We start from the raw sequence: 18,566 nt of genomic DNA, 5'->3' as shown, positions 1-18,566 counted from the left end.
TGGCTCACTGTTGTCACTGAGTACCAGGATTTTCTTTAAAGGTGTAGAAGAGGTGCATTTGTAACAAATATGATGTCTCTAACAGATCAAATTGATATGCTCCTGTTATAATTATCCAAAGCAAATGTAGAAGAGCAAACACGCAAACTTTGGCTGACTAAGTTACATCCAACCCCTTGTGTTCCTCTACACAAACAAAAAAGCATCGTAAAAGACAATCAGAAACACATATTTTGTTATATTAGGGAGTATGTGCAAAATGGCTATCGATCAGATAGCAAACAATAAAAGCTAATAAACCATTGTTTGAGTTATATGATTGCTATTTAAACATTAAGATCAGAGATCTTTGTTTGGAGACAGGTCAATCTCACTGCTTCAGAAGTGCCCAACAGTTGCAACTAAGACTTCCCCTCTTGCTCTCAGTGTGTCATCTTAACTACAGATAAAATAGTATTTACACTAAAAGTCCTACTTATATATCCTCTATGATATTAAAGTAATCTCAGGAATATACAGTACACACTACATAAATGTAGTTTCTTTTCCTCATATAAATATGTCAAGGTTTACACACTGTCATACATGAAATAGACTCCACAGATCAGGAATTATGGGATGTTTGTCTTCTTCAGATGAGTAATGGTCTTTCCTTTTTGTTTACAGTTACTATTACATATACTGACATGGATGTGGTATACTTGTGGTCCGGGCATCAGAGTTGCAAACTGGGTACGCCAGTTCACCAAATTCTTCCGAATTGTGTTGGTTCTTTGCTGCATTGCTGGATTATGTCTGGTGCACTTGAATGCAGACATACATTCCACATAGTGACAACACTGGAGGAGAGTTGCACAACGTGAGCAGTACTACATAAAAGAAAGCCAAACAAACTAATACCACCACAATAGCGAGAAAATAAAAAACATCAAATAAACCTTAGGGGAAAAACGAATCAGATTTCCATTTTTTTTTTCTCGTTTCCTTGAAAATACGTACAATACTATTTTACAAAAATCAACGGTACAGATATCAACACGTGACGAGGAACCACACAAGAAAGTCTTACAAAGAGAGTCGTTGTGGGGGGGAGGGGGGTGAGGTGGCCTCACAGCAGGCCGTCCAGGTTCTTCTCTGCGGTCTCCTTGTCCTTGTCCACTACTTCCTGGGGGCTGTACTTGGTGTGGTAGTCCTTTAGGATGGTCACCACGTCATGGTGGCCGAAGTGCACCGCTTCATCCATAGGTGTATTTCCCCACCTGGAAAGAACATGAACATAATGTCATGAACATATTCCAATGGCATGAACATAAACACAATTACCCTAAATAGACAGCAACCCCACCCCCATCCCTTTGACTCCTGCTCTGTTTGCCTACCTGTCCCTGGGCACTGGGTTGACCTTGCAAGCCTCCAGTAGAAAACGCACCACCTCACCATGTCCTTGAGCACAAAACAGTATTTTTCAGATAATAAAAAAATATAAAACCCTGAACGCAGACAGCTTTGATGAAGATGCGGAGTGAAGAACCCAGAGAAGGGAGACCTACCCTCAGCTGCCGCCACGTGAAGGGCCGTCCTGGAGTCGTAGTCTCTCTGCTCCATGTCCATGGAGGACAGAGCGAACCTGGGGGACAGGGGGGATGGGACGGGGGGGCAGGCATCAGTAACGCTACTCATCACACAACATCTGTCCTCATTTGGGAAAACAGGATCACAGCAGGACTAGGATCCTACCTTCTCAGTGCAGACACATCTCCAGTATAGGCAGCAAACAGGAGATTGATGACAGACTTCACCTGAGAAACAGCAATGGTTATCGTTATTATTATTATTATTTTTTTTTAATCATGACATTAACAGAGCATAAACAGAGTTCTGCAGCAACAATCCTGTCAGACAGCAGTATCGTTCCTGCAGAACATTGCTACTGCTCTGTTAATTCAGGACTGTGTGTGTGTGTGTCTTCACTGACTATTTGTTACTTTTACAAATTGATAGCTGTATCTGATAAAAACATTTGATGGAATTATTTCACCAATGTAGGGCCAGAGACGCTCGAGTCTGCTCGTCCCTGTCTGGGAGCTGATTGGATGGCAGGGAGATGGACTCGTGATATCTGACTCCAACTTTGAAAAGTGCTTATACCATTACCTGTAACCTCGAGCGCTAAACGGTCAATGACATTTATCTCCGATGTAGGCAAGAATCGTTTCTGTGCTTGATCGGGGGAAACCAATTTCAATTGAGCATATTCACTAATCGGCTGTTCATCGCTACTATGGATATGGAGTTAATCCACCATCCCAGTGTGCAAACGGACCCCCAGAGGATACGGTATAGCTTCAGAGCATGGACAGCCCTACTTGATGTGACTCAGAGGCCTTAACTTGGACCTACTCTAAAAGCATATATGTCTATGAACAGTTAATGGCCGTGTCAATCCAACTAGCTCAAAGTATTCACCACCTTAGTGTGAGAGATAGAACCAGTAACTTTAAGTTTATTATCTAAATTGTAAGATAATCAATATATAATAATGATGAAAGAAAACATACCTTCAGAGAAATCATTAACAAAGGCAGTCACAATAACATGAAACTAGGTGCCTAAAGCACCAGAGTTTGTAACTTAAACAAAACTCAAAATGATTGGTTTAGCTTCTCCTTATTTACACCCAACTTTCATACTAAAATAGAGACACCGGCCATATGAAAGAAAGATTGCTTTTCGCATACAAATTCAAGTTTGACCACCAGTTTACTCAATGGCAACAGCAGGCCCGATGTGATGCCAGAGCAAGACAAAGGGACAAATGTGTGGCTACTGTGGCTACCACTGCATAAACTGACATTTTGCCAACTCTGTCTCGAGTTGAACTTTGGATTTCTGTGTTTCAACACCCCACCCAAACATATGACTATGTTTAGCCTGTGTTCTGCACCACTCTTTCACCAACCGTCTCTGGAGGAAGGGATCCCTCACTGAATTGCTCCTCCCAAGGTTTCGTCCATTTATTCTCAAATGAGTTTTCCTGGGAGTTTTTCCTTGTCTTCCTTGAGGGTTTAGGTTGGTTGAGGGGCAGTTCTATGGGCGTATGTGAAGCCCTCTGTGACAATTCTTGTAAAAAAGGCTATACAAATAAAATTTGATTTGATTTGATGTTAGCACATTTGAGTCTGCGGTATGCACAAACTATAAAACCGGTCAAACATAAATCGTACAAGGAGAAAAATATAAACACATGATGCGTAAAATAAAAAACAAAAGCATATCAAACGTGACATTAAACGCTGTTTAGAACTATATGTAGATGTACACAATTTTTGTGGTGTGTGCTAGAAGGTGTGATTACCATTTTACATTAGTGTAGTGACTGCCCCAGACCAATGTCTAGGTGACCAGTGACAAAGGAGTTTGATTATTCAGGTCTCTGCCAATACAGCCCTACATCAAAGTCAAACCAAAGGCGATAAATGGTCAAATCAAAACTTGAGTTTCCTAACTCAGTTTTTTTATGTGACATGATGTATGCAGCACTGTCAGTAGATGGCAGCATTGCTCTTAAAACGAGGCTGAGTTGCTTACTGCGTAATCAGGTTATAGGTAATAAGTAACAGGACTTGTTTGGACCTGGAAGCCCTTTTTGGTGTGTGAGAAGAGGAGGGAGGGAAGGACTTATCCAGTAATTACCCTCTGGTCTCCGCCCTCCCTGCGAGGGTCCAGCTTCTTGGCAAAGTGCCTCAGGTTGTCGTAGTTGTGGAAGTTGCAGAGGGACACCAGATCCTACAACACAGAGTACTGCCGGGTCAGTCTGACTCATTTGAACGATGATATACCAGCGCCTCAGAAATAATAACCTCCCCGTGACGTACCGTGCAGAACTGGATGCCCCGTACGCTGTTGCCCAGCTTATCCAGGGGGGGGGACCAGCACATGACGCCCATCACATTGGGGACTACGAGCAGGATGCCTCCTGCCACGCCTGACTTAGCCGGTAGCCCCACCTGGAGGGAGCACAGGGCCAGGGAATGACGGCAGGTAGATGACAGGGCACAGTGGGACACAGGGTGGAAACATATCCAGACAAAAAACCCCGGACAGAGCATAGATACACAAATAACAAAACATACATGAACGCACGCGGTCAATACAACGGGTTTGTTGCGAGGAACTCACGTGGAACGCAAACTGTCCAGAGAAGTCGTACATGCCGCAGGAGTGCATGAGGCTGAGGGTGTTGCGCACTGACTCTGGACTGAGCACGCGCTCGCCCGTGATTGGACAGAAGCCCCCGTTGGCCAGGGTGGCCGCCATGACGCTGGCACTCTCGCAGGTCACCTCGATGGAGCACAGCTGGGAGGAGGAGACGGCGAGCGGGCGGGCGGGCGGGCGGGAAGGAGACAGAGAATCTCGGTCAATCACTACATCTGTGGCCTCCAATCTAATTGTGGTCTGAATGACTCAAGGTGTGCCTGCTATGCGGGTGATGTGTATTATATTGCATTTGCCTCCCTCAAAATACATCCGGAAATGTTGCCTGGTTGACGAGGGGTGTGAATGACACCGCAAGGTGTCAGCGAGGCACCGTGTGCAAGTGTGAGAAGATGGCATCACACCCACGAGAACAGCGCCATGTTGACGCCGATTGATAAAAGCCCGTATGGGGGTGGAGAAGTGTACAACGTTGCGTCCCCCCAAAAAACAGAGTAAAAATGCCCACAATCTAAAAGACGTTTGGGCCCTCACCCACCTGGAAGTAGAAATCCAGGATGGAGGTCATGTCCGTCCCTTCTGGAAAGCACTGGAAAGGAAACAAACACACAAACCACGATTGTCAACATCATCAAATACTGTCAACATCTTCCCAAAGCTTTTATCTGGGGGGACAAACTGCGGCAACAATTACTACAAGTAGTAGCTACTACAGTGTGCTGTGCAGCCATGATTCCAGGTTCCAGATTCCAGCTGTAGGAGTTGAGAGCAGCAGGACGCAGCACGCCCCTGTTGGCCTGCAGGGACCAGCTCTCACCTTCTTCTCCTTCAGGTAGTAGCCGATGGCAAAGTTCCGGTCTCCTGACTCCCTCTCAGACTGGAACCTGGGGGTGGTGAATGGGGGGGGTCAAAGAAAGGGAGACTCAAAGTTCTGCTTCAAAGTGAAAGTCCATTCTTCTTTGATGTGTACTTTCCTGATAAGTCACCTCCTCCCTGCACCGTGAACGTGTTGTTGTTAAGATTTCATAGTATGAGGAGGGTTTCTAAGAAATCAGTGTCTGTGTACTAATCCATGTAGCAGTGATAAGAGTTTCCAGTCATATACTTACGTGGCGTTGCTAAAACCCACATACTCATTTCCAGCCAGTTTATTCATGAAGTTCATGACCTGGAACACATTAGTAAGAACCAAGAGGGGGGTCAGACAAACGGTGCTAGAAGGAAGGGTTTGGTTCTAATTCCAACACACCCTGCTAACGTTCCTCTGTTTAGTAAGATTAAAGCTAGATCCAAAAAACAATCAACACGTAAAAAAACCTCACTACTCACATAATCAAACTTTTCCGCATTGCTTGCCCCTTGCTGAAAGACAAAAAGAAGAATGCAGGTATCAAACTAAATACATAATGTTTGATCATTATCTCCGTGTTTAGGGAAGGGAGTAAACATTGTATGGTGACTATGTCAAACTACCACTATTTTTTCATGACTATCAAGATCAATAATCTACAGATCTGCTAGGGTCATTTTACACTAAAGGAGGTTTAAGTTTATAGACAAAAATATTGGTAGATATACTGGGCATCTCAGTAAAATAATCTAGCACAACTATGATTAAGGATTAACAATATTTCAAATAACACCAAAAAGAGTTAGAATTAGTGAACTAGTTGGGAGATGAAGGAGGTGAAATTAACAGTTAATCCAAAATTCAGACTCCTTTACAAAATAAAAAATTATATTTGTTATAATAAGAACAGAAGAAAAAAAAGCTGTCTGTTAAACCAAACTGGGTAATTTGCATAATAAATAAACGCTAAATGGTTTGCAGGGATTTTAACTGTAAACTGTAACTGCAAACCAAAACACAACTTCCTTTTTAATTGTACATGTATTTTATAATGTACTTATTTATGTCAATTAATGGTTTTATTGCAAATATGGCAGCTATGTGTTGTGAGCGAGTGTGTGTTTTGTGCTGTGTAGAAGTTGATGGGGTCATGTGTGATGAGAGCACTCAGCATGTCATGAGGCACCTGTGTGGTGGATCCCACTGACAGAGCAGGGAAGGCTCACCCTACTGGAGCCTGCTAGTAGGCTAGGATCAAAACGAAACTAATCAAAACTTAGATCTTTGAGTCCAATCATACAAATAAATCAAATCGAAACAATAAACACAAATCATTATCTACAAAAAATGGCATGTTCTATGAAAAAAAACCTGCATATTTTAGGGGATCCGAGCAGCTCTGATGTCCTGTTTATAATCCACAGTATAAACAGTTAAGAAAAATGCAAGTGACAAGGAGCAACTACTTCAGTATGCAGCCACGAGGCCGGAAGCTGGCAACAAATTCCAGATCAATGGGGAAAAAGAATTGAAAGAAAAAATTACCAACGTCATTGACCTGTTGCAGTGGTCATAATTTCCCACAGATCCTAATGCTGTAAAATATGCAACAACAAATAAACCACAAAAGAGCCTTCAAAAATACATTGCAAAAGTTTCCATTTGTCTTCACCTACAGTTATCATAAATGGAGATTACATCATGCATTTCTTCCCCAATGCTGAAAGCTCTATTTTATTTAACTGTGCACTACAATGTGGGGGCTTATCCAATCAGAGGATTTACATGCCCGCCTGTAACTAGCCTACATCAGTCTCAACAGTGATTGGCTTTCAAAAAGGTTACGAGGACGATTAGATAAATACATTCACAGAAAGACACCGTACAATTACCCTGTCCAACCATCCCCCAAAATGACCAATTCACCAAAAATAACTATCCATTAGGTAAACGTTAGTAGAAATGTTTGTGAAAATTAAGAATAATGTACACCATTGGGTGTTTGTTTTATCTATTAATTGTATGATTATGGAATCCCCTATGTGTTCTTAGCCAGGATAATCATACAGCATCTTTCTGTTCAGAAACCAACCCTCTAAATTCAACCAGATAGGACAACTCACGACTGAGAGGACTTGGCGTGGTTATGGCAGAGTGAGAAGCCAAGACTCAACTATCTGGAAACGTTTATCATGATGGTCAGTTGGGAATATGGAACTTGTCAGTGACATGGGTGTAGTACCGTCCCTAGGGGTTCAAATGAAAAATGAAAGTGCCTGGAATAGACAGAAGTCTCTCATTGGTTGTGTTCTATTGCTATTCCTGTCTTTGTAATAATCATAACATTAAGGTCAAATCATTTAACATGGGTGATCCTGATGCTGAGTAGAGATATAGCTTGGACTCACTGCCAGCACCTGGTGTTTCACCTTGGGGGAAACTGGATTAAGTATCCAGAACTGAACTCAGTAATGCGATTGGATAGTCAAATGTACCAACGATTTGCATGTTTTTGATTTAGTAGGCGTGGTACAGTCCAGGAAATTGCAGCCACGCAGTTGTCAGTATTTTCTATGAACTTCAAAAGATCAAAGATAAAGCTACAGAGGACGAAGGTGTAGAAGACCTAATCACTTGGACAGAGTTCTTGTATCGAACTAAATATTCAGCATGTATCAGAGGGATGTTGGAAGTTTAGTATGAAACATACTTGGGGAGTGGGGTGGGGGGAAGGGGTTCTCAAGTGAATAATGATACATGGTGGTTATGTGGCAGCGGCACTACAGAAAACCGTATGCACTCAACGTACGTGTCCGCTCTGGCCTAGTCTTCAGCGGTGTCCTTTAGCCCCCCGCATTGTCTTGAGAAACACACAGTGCAGTAGGGGGTGGGACATGGTAATCCCACAGTGAGCAGCAGAGGGGAGCTCCTACAGTGCGTGTCTACAGGGTGGACAGGCTGCCTCGGGGTGGAGACAGAACAAGGACACAGCTAAGCTCACCGCCTGGCAGCCCGTTTGTTTTCAAACGTGCACCCAGTCAGCCACCCACCCAATCGGCACGTATGTCATTCACTGGGGGAGAAGGTGCTTCTCCGCGATTAAAACAGATCATTTGTATGGCTAAGCTGGTCAGACGGATGCATGCGCCTAGCCCCGCTGGACGGTATGAGCTGTGTGCTGAACTTAGGTGCAGCTCAGTGATGCTTTCACTAAACAAATCCCCTTTCAGCATGATTATTTCTCATCTTAATCTCGTCGTATACAGTACAGTTGGTAATCTGGCTAAAGCAAGTCCCCGTTTTGAAATTAGGAAATGTCATTTCGATACTAAACTACTCTTAAGAACCACATAGCTATGGTGTGCATGGTGCTAGTCTTATTTTATGCAGCATTGCGCACTGAACTAAACACACAAGGGAATAGTTTCAAATGTCACTCATTCATTTTAAAACATGCAACACATTGGGAACTTCATGTGTTATTTACCTTAATGAGAGACGTGCAGACGATAGCGCCGGCGTTAACCATAGGGTTGTGAGGTTTGTCTGTGGGAGGGAAGACAAAGTCGTGTCATTTGGACCTGCGTAAAGTGGAATACTCCGCTGCCGCCTCACATGGACTGGGATGCAGAGACACACAAGGCCAGCCGTATTTGACTTCTGGTTAGACTTTAGATCTGGAGAATTGGTCTAAGGGGACAAACACGGCACATAATCCCTTCTGCATGAGGAAATGTATATTCGTAAAAGCAGGTGATGAGTGCTGCCAGGATCACAGCTGGACGGTAGGACCTGGTTATAATGAGGCGCGGGGCACGGAAGGTTACGATTACAGAACTGCCTGTTCTGCTGGAGGGGGCACCACTTCCTCCTGGCGCTTTAAGCTCCTTATGCAACGAAAGTAGAAGAGGAAACGACATAAAACCCCGACCGGAAACCTCTCTGACTTAATTAACGACGAACGTGGGAGAAGGGGAGAGGAGAATCGCTTTTGATGCCAGGCGTCTACAGCTGGGATTTTCCACATCCTGGTGGATCAATTCTTACGGCGCGACGAGACGACACGCTTCTACGGACGGCGCCAGCATGCTGCTCCGCAGCGGTGCCGCGCCTATCATTAACATTTCATCCCACTGCCATGGCAACCGTGGGCTGGATCGTCTTGCATGGGAGACCCCCTGGGGCTCAACCCTGAGGGAGACATAGTGGTGCGCTACCATTCGACACTGACCCACGAGAACAAGTCTATTGCGACGTGCTAGTCTACATCTATCTCCCGTTACGGAAAAGGGCCAAGCGCTTGAGAACGTGTACTACGGGCAGTCGGGCACAGAGATGTCTGGGCAGGTGGCTCGCCCTGTGAGCGACGGACGAGACCAGCGGCAGCAGAACGAACCTTCCTCATTCAGGAAAAGCTTGTTGAAGCGCAGGCCGCTGGGCTCCTTCCCGATGAAGCGGTGCACGTACTCGGTGCCGTGGTCGTGCACGGCGATGGCGTACTTCAGGGGCTTGACGCACGACTGCAGGCAGAAGGGGACTTTGGTGTCGCCCACAGTGTGTCTGGGGAAGGACAGTGGAGAATAATCCAAATGAAACGAATGAACTTGAACGAGCAATTGCTCTTCTTTATTTGCACTATATACATTACCATTAACAGCACGCACTGCATACAGCTAGGTGGGAAATCGATGTTGCGTGCTGCGCATTGACAATTAAAAAGCGAGCCAGGAGGCATGTTGGTAGCTACCTTTGTCCGTCCACAGTGCAGAGAGACACGGCCCACAGGTCTGGGCTGAACCTGGACAGCTGGGGAATGTAGTCAGCAACCTGCCGAACAGAAACACACCGTCGTCATTCCCACCCCCTCAATCACACACTCGCTGTATGTATTATTGATTCTAGGGCCGCCTGCCGTCCGTCTGCACACGCACCTGTCCCCCCTTGAGGTTTTTGGCGCTGTCATAGAGCTCGTCGACGTGAGAGGCGAAGGACATGAAGTCGGGGATGACAAACTTCTTCCGGAACGCCTGAGTGAGCAGCACGATGTTGCTCTGGACGCACCTGTTTGGGTGAAGCAGCCATTGTTCAGACATGTCAGCTGATGACAAGGGGTCGCGGCCCAGGCCGACATTCTGTCGCCGTCTTGGGAAAGGTCATGGATTGACATGCATTGAAATGACAACATTATTCGTGAGCGCAGGGAGGCTATGTAGGGTGAAGGATGGTATCATTTTCACGTTTTACCCAGGGTTATTTTAAACGGGCTTTAACATGGGTTGTGTTACATCAGTGTGAGTTTAAATTATAACAAATAAATACGAATCTAAGTCAAAACAACCGGTCTGCTGTAGAAAGCAGTCAAGCGTGTTGCTTGCATGCAAAACACATTCCTATCCAGGCCGGCACCATCCACCAGTCACAAGGTGCAAGCTGTCATGCCTCCCAAGTGTGCATCCAGAGATGAGCCTCCTCTTGCCTATAAGTAAAGGAGGTGTGAGTTGGCTCTGGGTCATAGCTGCTGTGCCCTGTGTGTTCACGTGCTTTCCTGGTGTGTCATCTTCTGTCCCTGATCCTGCTGCACGACTCGCCTCACGCCAGTTCTGCAGGCTGTCACTGGGGTATGCCGGCTATGTCCTAGGGTTGGGCTGTAGCTCTAGCTTAAACAATATACTCCTTGATGGGGTTATGGTTACGGGGCTATGGGGTAAAAAGAAAAAAACAACTCGGAGCAAATTGACTGCTTTGGGCGTTTTGTGATGATAGGAGATTGTGTGTTTGTTTGCTGACGTTTGTGCCAGATGTTCCAAGGACATCTAAGATTAGGCGGGACTGACGACCATTCAGTGAGAACAGTGTGCTTCCATTAAAAAGGCCTGGAAGTCATGAATAATTTGAAACAAACGCACAGAAAAGAAGCAGAGCGCAACAGTCATAAATTATTTATATGACGAACAGTTCAACCAGCCTGAATGAAGGAGCCAACGACAAAGCACTATGTCAGGTGCATTATGGGACTTGACCACTGAGCACGACGGCACCGCCAGTGGTTTACTGGGCGGTGCCCACGGCCGCTTACTTTTTGAAGAGGTGGCGGTCGAGGGCGCCATCCGAGGTGGTCTTCAAGGTGACTTTCAGCATCTCCATACATTCTTTCAGACGGGGGTCACCGGTGCGCAGGCCGGTGGCTTTCAGTGCCTGGATAACAACGGATCATGTTCACAAAATGCTGAAACCTCCCATCCCCCTTTAAATCAATGAAACCCACCACATCTAACGCTTTGTCCCACCTCAGGGACTATGGGTATGCTCTGAGACGTCAAATGCCAATGTTCCACTGGAGGATGTCATTCTGTGTGAGTACTGTCCTTTCCGAATAACAGTTACAGTCATATTTATAGTTATGGAATAGTTCCATCGTAAATCTTGGGTTCTTTATGTATGCATCAGGCCTATTCAGAATGATAAACAAACGGAAATCCGAATCATCTTTTGTCTGGTCTTATTTATTTAATGGGCCGAGATAGCAGTGGCCTTGTCGAAACAGAAGAGCAATTACCACCATAAAAGCTAAGCCATAAAGCCCGTGACGCAGGCCTGACGCGACACTCACTGTGGTGAATTTGTGAGCGGGGATTTTTTCCTGGCCCTCAGCGATGGTGTAGAACAGCAGATCCTCCAGACTGGGCAGGATGCCTGCCTTCCTTCTCCTGGGAAAGAGCACACACACACAGACAGACGGTGAGGCAAGGTCTGCCCACTCCAGCTACGGGAGGGAGAGCTAATGGTGGAAGCTAACTGCGGCGGGGAAGGGAGGGGGGAGCTAGCTAGAATACTGAGAAGGAGAAGCGGTGAGTGACTTTGATTCTTTTATTGCCCCAGCGTTCAGGAAAAGGTGGTTGCACTGCTCCTTAAAGTACCAGTCAGGGGGAGGGGGGGCGTTATAAGTGCGTGTTGTTCTGCGTGAATTTGGAAATACAATTTGGAGGGAATCGTCCTTGCTACTTGCAAGGCTGATCTGTCAGGTCTGACAATGCCTCGAGGCCGCTAATTAGTCTAGATCCATTCGAGTCACAATGTCAAGCGTTCTGGTGACGCGGATTAGAGCTTGTCAAGTTGTTGTGAGTGTTCACTGACTGGTATCATGCATGGCAGCTTTAATGTCATTACATTGGGAGGAGGGGTTAGTTCTGCAGGTTAAGAGGTAGATAGGTATTAATAGTTAGGATAGCGAGCTTGCAGCAAGCTCTCTGGTTAGGAGTCTAATGTGAAAGCTGGAGATGGGAGCCCAGTCTCACTCCTGCACGGCGCCACAGACGGGCTGTGGAGCCCTAGCCAAGCTCCCTGGTCTGCCCTGGAAAGGACTTCAAAACGTTTCAGAAGTGAGCTTTAGTAGGTGAATCACCCCTTCATCAGCTAACCAGAAATGATGCCAAACTATGGACCTTAGGAAAAATGGATTGGAAAATGTCCTGGTGGGACCTGGTGCCTTTGCAATAGCCATGATTATTGTGGGATTTAAAGACGGGATTGGATCTATTTGGAGGTGTTTTTAAGAATAGCATTGTTGTTGTGTGGTCTGTTTTTTTTGTCTTCATTTCTGGATGACTGATGCCTGCTAGTGAGGAACGCCAGAACGGAGTCAGTAGGGAAAGTCAAGCGCGGGTGCTTGGAGGGGTGGAGGACATTTCAGAGAAGACATTTGAAGAGCAGAACAGCTGCAGGACTGAGCCTGGAAAACTACTTCTATGATAAAACGACAACAAAAAAGGATAAATAAATGGATACATATACTTACAGACAAATGCAAAGCAAGCAGATCAACGAGAGGGAGAGAAAATGTGCACAGTGAATACATTGGCAGTAGAACACAATAAATGACATGCATTCATCAACATCATCTAGTTTCACCAAAGTTCAGAGGCAAACCCACAGACTCATCATTCAGCTCTGGGGTAATCCCCCCAAAATGCTTTAATTTAACATTCAAGAGCAGCACCATTAAAAGACAGGGAACATTTTGACATGCAGCAGTAGTACTACTTCAGCAGTAGTACAATGTAAAACAAAAGGTTAACCTAATGCAGTTGTATTCTGTATTATAAACAGAAAATGCATTGGATTAGGGCAGGAACATTTCCAGGTAATTTACAGAAACTTTCAATGGAAAGTGAAGATGGGGAAATATTCCAAGTTGGAAACTTAATGGGGATTAAAGAGAATTAATTGCAAATGTGGGATAATTTATACAAACTGTAGCCTATCCTGTAACAACATAAACATTTTGTTTGGTCATAGGCAGACATTCATGCAAACTAATACACCTATTCAAAATGATATTTTTGAGGATTTATTTGTGAGTAGAACTATAATTGATTAGGCTATATAATTGAAGAACAAAAAAGCATGAATGTTGAATAAAGTAAACATGTTCCCTCTGATCCACCCCACCCCAGGGCTAAATAGTCCTGCAGTAAGTAGGGCATGTCATTAATGAATGTGCAGGGTAGAAATTCAACTGAATTGAAATTAAATTAGGTTGTTTTAACAAACATTATGCTGCAAGATGGGTTTTTAGCCTACATTTATGTTCGCTATTATAATCTAACCTGCAATTTAGCTAATTTCCAGTTTATTCCCATGGAAAGTTTCCAACTTCGACAATTCCCAGAATTTTGCAACCCTGCACAGCATAAGGAACACCTCTCCAGCTCTCCCTGCCTGGTATAACCTACTCTGACCGCAGGCAGGTTCAGACCATTAACATCCTGCCACCAGGAGCTGGGAGGTGGAAAACGAAACATCTGGACTTGTCCTGCATCTGTAATTAAGCCTCAGTTGCCACTTCCAACGTTCCCGCCCCTTCTCACCCCCCTCCCTCTCCATGGCTTGTGAGGTCAGCTGTGTGCATGACAGTCAGCATGCTGGCTTTGTAGCGCTGGCCCTGCACGCATATACACACAACAGCTCCATGACCTCGTTGGCTCCTGCCTGTGAACAATAACAAACCCTTCCCTCCCAGACTAAACCTACACAGGCTCACAGGAGAGAGAGAGAGAGAGAGAGAGAGAGAGAGAGAGAGAGAGAGAGAGAGAGAGAGAGAGAGAGAGAGAGAGAGCGTCAGCACCATCACAAGGGTGGTGAAGTAGTAATCTGGCACGCCGCTCTCTCCCTGAAATAGAACACACCGTAAGCAGCGGCGACGAAGTCAGCTTGACAGGTCGAGTATGAAGTTGGCAAATCTTCAGGTTTAAGATTAGCATGGCTGGAGTGTTGGGCAGTGGCTGGTCGTAAACACAAAAGCAAGGTGTTAAACTTACTAGTCGATAGGAAAACGTTAAGTGTGCCATTTTGCCAGACTCATTGTTCCCAGGTCACTAAAGTAGAGCTCTGAAGATGTAGGTCTGCTGTAAACATCAGGGCCTCTTCCTTGATAGAGTTCTCTTATCCGACATCTTTTTTTGGCTTAATCCATCAGTGCAGTTGCTCTGCTTTGAAGATGTCACTGTGAATTGGTCGAGTGGAGATGCTACAAATCATTGTCTGTTGACAGGCAGTTGCAACACAGAAATCAATCCATGGGTGTGACTCGTCTCGACACAGATTCACAAGTAGTCCCAAGCACTGGGAGGCCTCAGTAGGATTGATAGTAAGGACCTTGTGTGTACAAGCCTAGTCAAACATTACATTGACTAATGTAGGGGCCTTATACTTACCAATAATTTGCACCCAGAAGGACCCTGCCGGTTTGCTTAAGGGTTATAACCCTATGACCTATTTCAGATGGCTGACAATTTTTTTGGCAAATTGACTGTGAACCAACTGGAAGGTGTCTGTGAAGCTGAAGGGCAATGAAGCATATCATTACCATGTATTTGTTTCTGGTACAGGGTTGCTTGGTGTCAGAGAGGTTCAACGATAACATACAGCACAGGGGCTTGTGCTGTACTCTCAGAGTAACAACCTGGTTTAGGACGGACTTTGTAGGTTATGAGTTGGCTTTGTCTGTCTGTCTGGTTTAAGCTTCCCCCAACGCCCTTGATGTTGTCTTTGAAAGCTACAGAATAGGGGCTGATGGCTGAGGAGAAGGCATAGAGCAGTGCAGGGGGAGGGGAGTAAAAAAAAACTAGGAAAAAATTCTGAGTCATACTCTACCAACACCGCAGTGAACTGGCAGTTCCCCAATCATATCCTGCCTGAGGCTGGAGGCAAACAACTCCTCTGTTAAGTCCAATCAATTGTGAATACCAAAGCATAAATTCAAGTCCGCTCTCTCAGCACAGGTTAATTTCACCCTCCAAAAAGATTTCAGAGGCCTCTTGAAATACCATCCTTCCCTTATGAAAGGTTGTTGAAATCTTAACAGGGTCAAAAAGGACAAGGTGCACTTGGATGGTGTAGGCCTATACGGCTGCTGATGCTCCTAGTCCATTCATTCTCGACTAATTAAGCAAGCAGGCAGTTGCTGCCTCATCAAGTTAAAAAAGCAGAACACTCCGGAATCAGTGTGGCTTTATGACACATTTGCTTTCCTGCATGTAATCTAGTGCCACAATATGCATGAATGAGGACTCCCAAGGAGATTCCAGGATTTATAGGGCTGTTACACACTAGTCAGCAATTTTTTTTCTTTCATCCCAACAAAACTTTCAACATCCACTAATTGTCCACTTATTCATCAGCACGCTTTACAAGAGGGTAAATATTAACCACTGATAAGCTACTGATAAGACGGCAACTCAAATAGAGATGTTGAATAGGGCAATAGTCCAAAATATAGGGTAGGCTACAATCATTAACATATGCAGTTACCTGCTCTGTAAACATAGCAGTTCAAACAAGCCGATGGTTCGTTGTAAACACTAATATCAGCCTATATCCCGTTCCATGTCTATATAAGCAATAGTTAAAATCACTTGAGATACCAAGACAAATGAAAACAGAGTCCCCACTCATAAAGATGGTTGAATCCACTATAGGCTATTGCTATATCGAAAACATCCCCGGCTGCAGCACAGGTTATAAATGAATCCGACCTTCACAAGTCATTGAGCTAGAACAGGTAGAAGTGAAACAACATTGGTTTTAAGATGACTGCACCATGGTGACACCATACATTGGAAACAGGTACATTTTAGTTACGAGTACTGTATGACAGAGCTCCACCTGAATGTAATAACTCAGTAATCCTGAAAGGCCTAGCTCTACAACTAAAGTAACAGTATCACCCATCGAAACTGAGATAGTTAGTATTAGGGATACAATAACTAGCTTGTAACAAGTGTCTAACCTTTTAAGCAAGTAATAGAACCTTCTGGCAAGCCGTGCCAGTCAGACAATATTCCTTGGGGGGAACGTGTGTGGCATCACATCAGCTACAGTAGCATTACAATACATAGTATTACAGTACGAGTAGTCTAGTTTACCGTGTCAACAAAGTAGATAATTGGTGATGTGCAATAGTACTAAATATCTAGCTAAAACTATCTTGCTACATTACGCCCAGCTAAACCAGCAACAGCTTACATTATGAATCAGGTTATCTGGTTGGTAATAGCTAGCTAGCCGGCTGGAACATCTTGCCAGCCACCGCGTTACTCACTTTTCTGTAGCGGCATCCTTGCTGACATCATCGGATAACGGACCAGTACCGCTATGGGAACACAGAGCTTTAGTTCCATGGATCTTTGTGGTGTAGCGCGAAGGTCGCCATCCACCAAGCGCACTCCACGGGTACTTGACGTTTGTCACCGACCTGACATCTCTACAAGCGGTGCTAAAACAATACGCAGTGGATGGTGACGATTTTTTTCCGAGTCCGGCTATACCTGTTAAAGGGCGCTTCAGATGGGATTGAAACAACTCCTTGAGCGCTACCGAAGACCGAAAATGTAACATTTCAAACCTAACTAGCCCAGAAATGTTACGGTTTATAGCTAGCTAAACAGATAAGATATGTCAAGCTATAATCCGGTGCCCCTAATTCAGTTTGTGTCCTCTCTGAAGTGGTAGCGATTGAGTTATCGTTCCTCCTCAGTGACTCACCAGTCAGAAATGTTTTTCCGTGGACTAAACCTATCATTCACGCCCTAAACGAATCCTATTGGCTTATACAATTGCACGTCCTCATTTGATTGGCCAAGATTGTTATCATTCACAATGATTATCATGGTCTCAAAATGCCGGGTGTGTGCTGCGTGCTTTTCTGTGTGCCAAGTGCGCCTTCTGCATGAATATAGGGTTTGTCGGTAATTTCCTTTACAAAATAGTATACTGTCATATAAAACACTTTCAAACCTATAAACAAATATCGTATTGTTCAAGCACATTATGTAGAGCTATTTGATCAAATCATTCACAGTGCATTGGGCCTACATCCAAGCCTATTTACATCGAATTTAAACCATTGCAAATAATCCCCGACGTCAGACAGCGTTCGCGATCAAAAGCTTACTCTACCTGCAAATGCTAAGACAGTGCATGCCTTGCCTTCGTTTTTACACATTCTTTGTGATGAACTGGCCGTCTGATGTGTGATTAATATAGGGTGACACTTGTACAATGTATAAAACAACAAGCTAGGCCCCTAACACAATCAGATCATCCACTTGGTTTTGCAAAGATTCTGTGTTTGTATAGTAGTCCTGAGTTTCGTTGTTATCAGCCAAAATGAGCCTCCCTAAAACATTCTACATAAAAATAGAAAATGTTATTTTGTAGTCAGTAGTGATCATCATAAACTACACGATTGAAACTCATCTCACTCGCCATGTCCAGGGTATCCCTGATTCTGAATCAAAGGAAACCAACCTGATTAACCACAACCACATATTAAATTATAATTTAATAGATTGGGTCAGTAGGCTACTATAAACCATTACAACTGGATGTAATTCATCAATGGTCTAAATATGCAATATACAAATTCATTTTAGTTCTGCTTCTACCATGTCTTGTTCTACTGTGACATCTTGTGGTCAATGTAAATATTGCTTTTGGTTGAGAGGAAATTTTTGGCCACTGCCATGGATTGTTCTCTAAATTCAAATTTTGTGAATTACCTTATATTAAGGTAATTTATGGCAATTGACAGATACTATTGATTGACAAGTGTATATTGCAGATGTGATAAAGTGATAGATCAATATTCCAGTGGAACCACAGCATAGCAGGTTGAGAATACAGTTAGACAGGTAAGGAGAAACATGGATAAAGAGACATTATCCTTAACAAATTGCAGGAGGGTAAGGAGACAATTCTCAAACGCCCAAGTTTTCTCAAAAGCAGTCAGTTTCCTGCTCTTTTAAATGAGGGTGATGGTGCGTTCAGCAGATCCCTCCCACACAGCTTAGCGGCTGGCTCCACTCCCTCCCACACGCCTGCTAGTGCCGCCCACAATCAGTGTTTCCATGGCAACACATCAGTGACTTGCATTGGCAGAGGCCATCATACAGGGCTGAGACTGTGAGCTGTACAAGTGTGGGTGTTCAGTGATGAGTGGACC

General features: G+C 44.4%; 1 protein-coding gene across 3 annotated transcripts; it reads right to left on the bottom strand.

The window, feature by feature from the left end:
* Positions 1-322: 322 nt before the first annotated feature.
* Positions 323-17,115, bottom strand: glsa (glutaminase a). 3 transcript variants are annotated; one of them, XM_047030904.1, is made up of 18 exons: positions 16,665-17,115; positions 11,676-11,772; positions 11,142-11,260; positions 9,997-10,126; positions 9,813-9,892; positions 9,462-9,625; positions 8,553-8,611; positions 5,545-5,577; positions 5,325-5,383; positions 5,033-5,099; positions 4,754-4,804; positions 4,180-4,356; positions 3,876-4,007; positions 3,694-3,786; positions 1,738-1,799; positions 1,551-1,627; positions 1,380-1,443; positions 323-1,259 (listed from the first exon to the last, which is right to left on the bottom strand). In XM_047030904.1, exons 1-18 carry the CDS (start codon positions 16,958-16,960, stop codon positions 1,109-1,111), a joined length of 1,911 nt encoding a protein of 636 aa, XP_046886860.1. In that variant the 5' UTR covers positions 16,961-17,115; the 3' UTR covers positions 323-1,108. The 3 variants fall into 3 exon arrangements, with proteins under 3 accessions (XP_046886860.1, XP_046886862.1, XP_046886863.1); XM_047030906.1 differs by having other exon boundaries at positions 11,676-11,766; XM_047030907.1 differs by lacking the exon at positions 16,665-17,115 and adding an exon at positions 12,861-13,163.
* Positions 17,116-18,566: the final 1,451 nt, after the last annotated feature.

This window comes from Hypomesus transpacificus, chromosome 12 (assembly GCF_021917145.1).
Source record: "Hypomesus transpacificus isolate Combined female chromosome 12, fHypTra1, whole genome shotgun sequence".
NCBI classification, from domain to species: Eukaryota; Metazoa; Chordata; class Actinopteri; order Osmeriformes; family Osmeridae; genus Hypomesus; species Hypomesus transpacificus.
The sequence above is the reverse complement of the archived record's forward strand: the minus strand, read 5'-3'. Positions and strand labels throughout refer to the sequence as shown.

Excerpts from the sequence above, each read along its gene's own strand:
- glsa (XM_047030904.1), bottom strand. The coding sequence starts at position 16,960 with ATGTTACATTTTCGGTCTTCGGTAGCGCTCAAGGAGTTGTTTCAATCC. Across the intron at positions 1,800-3,693 it reads GGGAGGGCGGAGACCAGAGG|GTGAAGTCTGTCATCAATCT; the intron begins GTAATTACTGGA and ends GCTGTTTCTCAG. Across the intron at positions 1,628-1,737 it reads GATGTGTCTGCACTGAGAAG|GTTCGCTCTGTCCTCCATGG; the intron begins GTAGGATCCTAG and ends CCTGTCCCCCAG.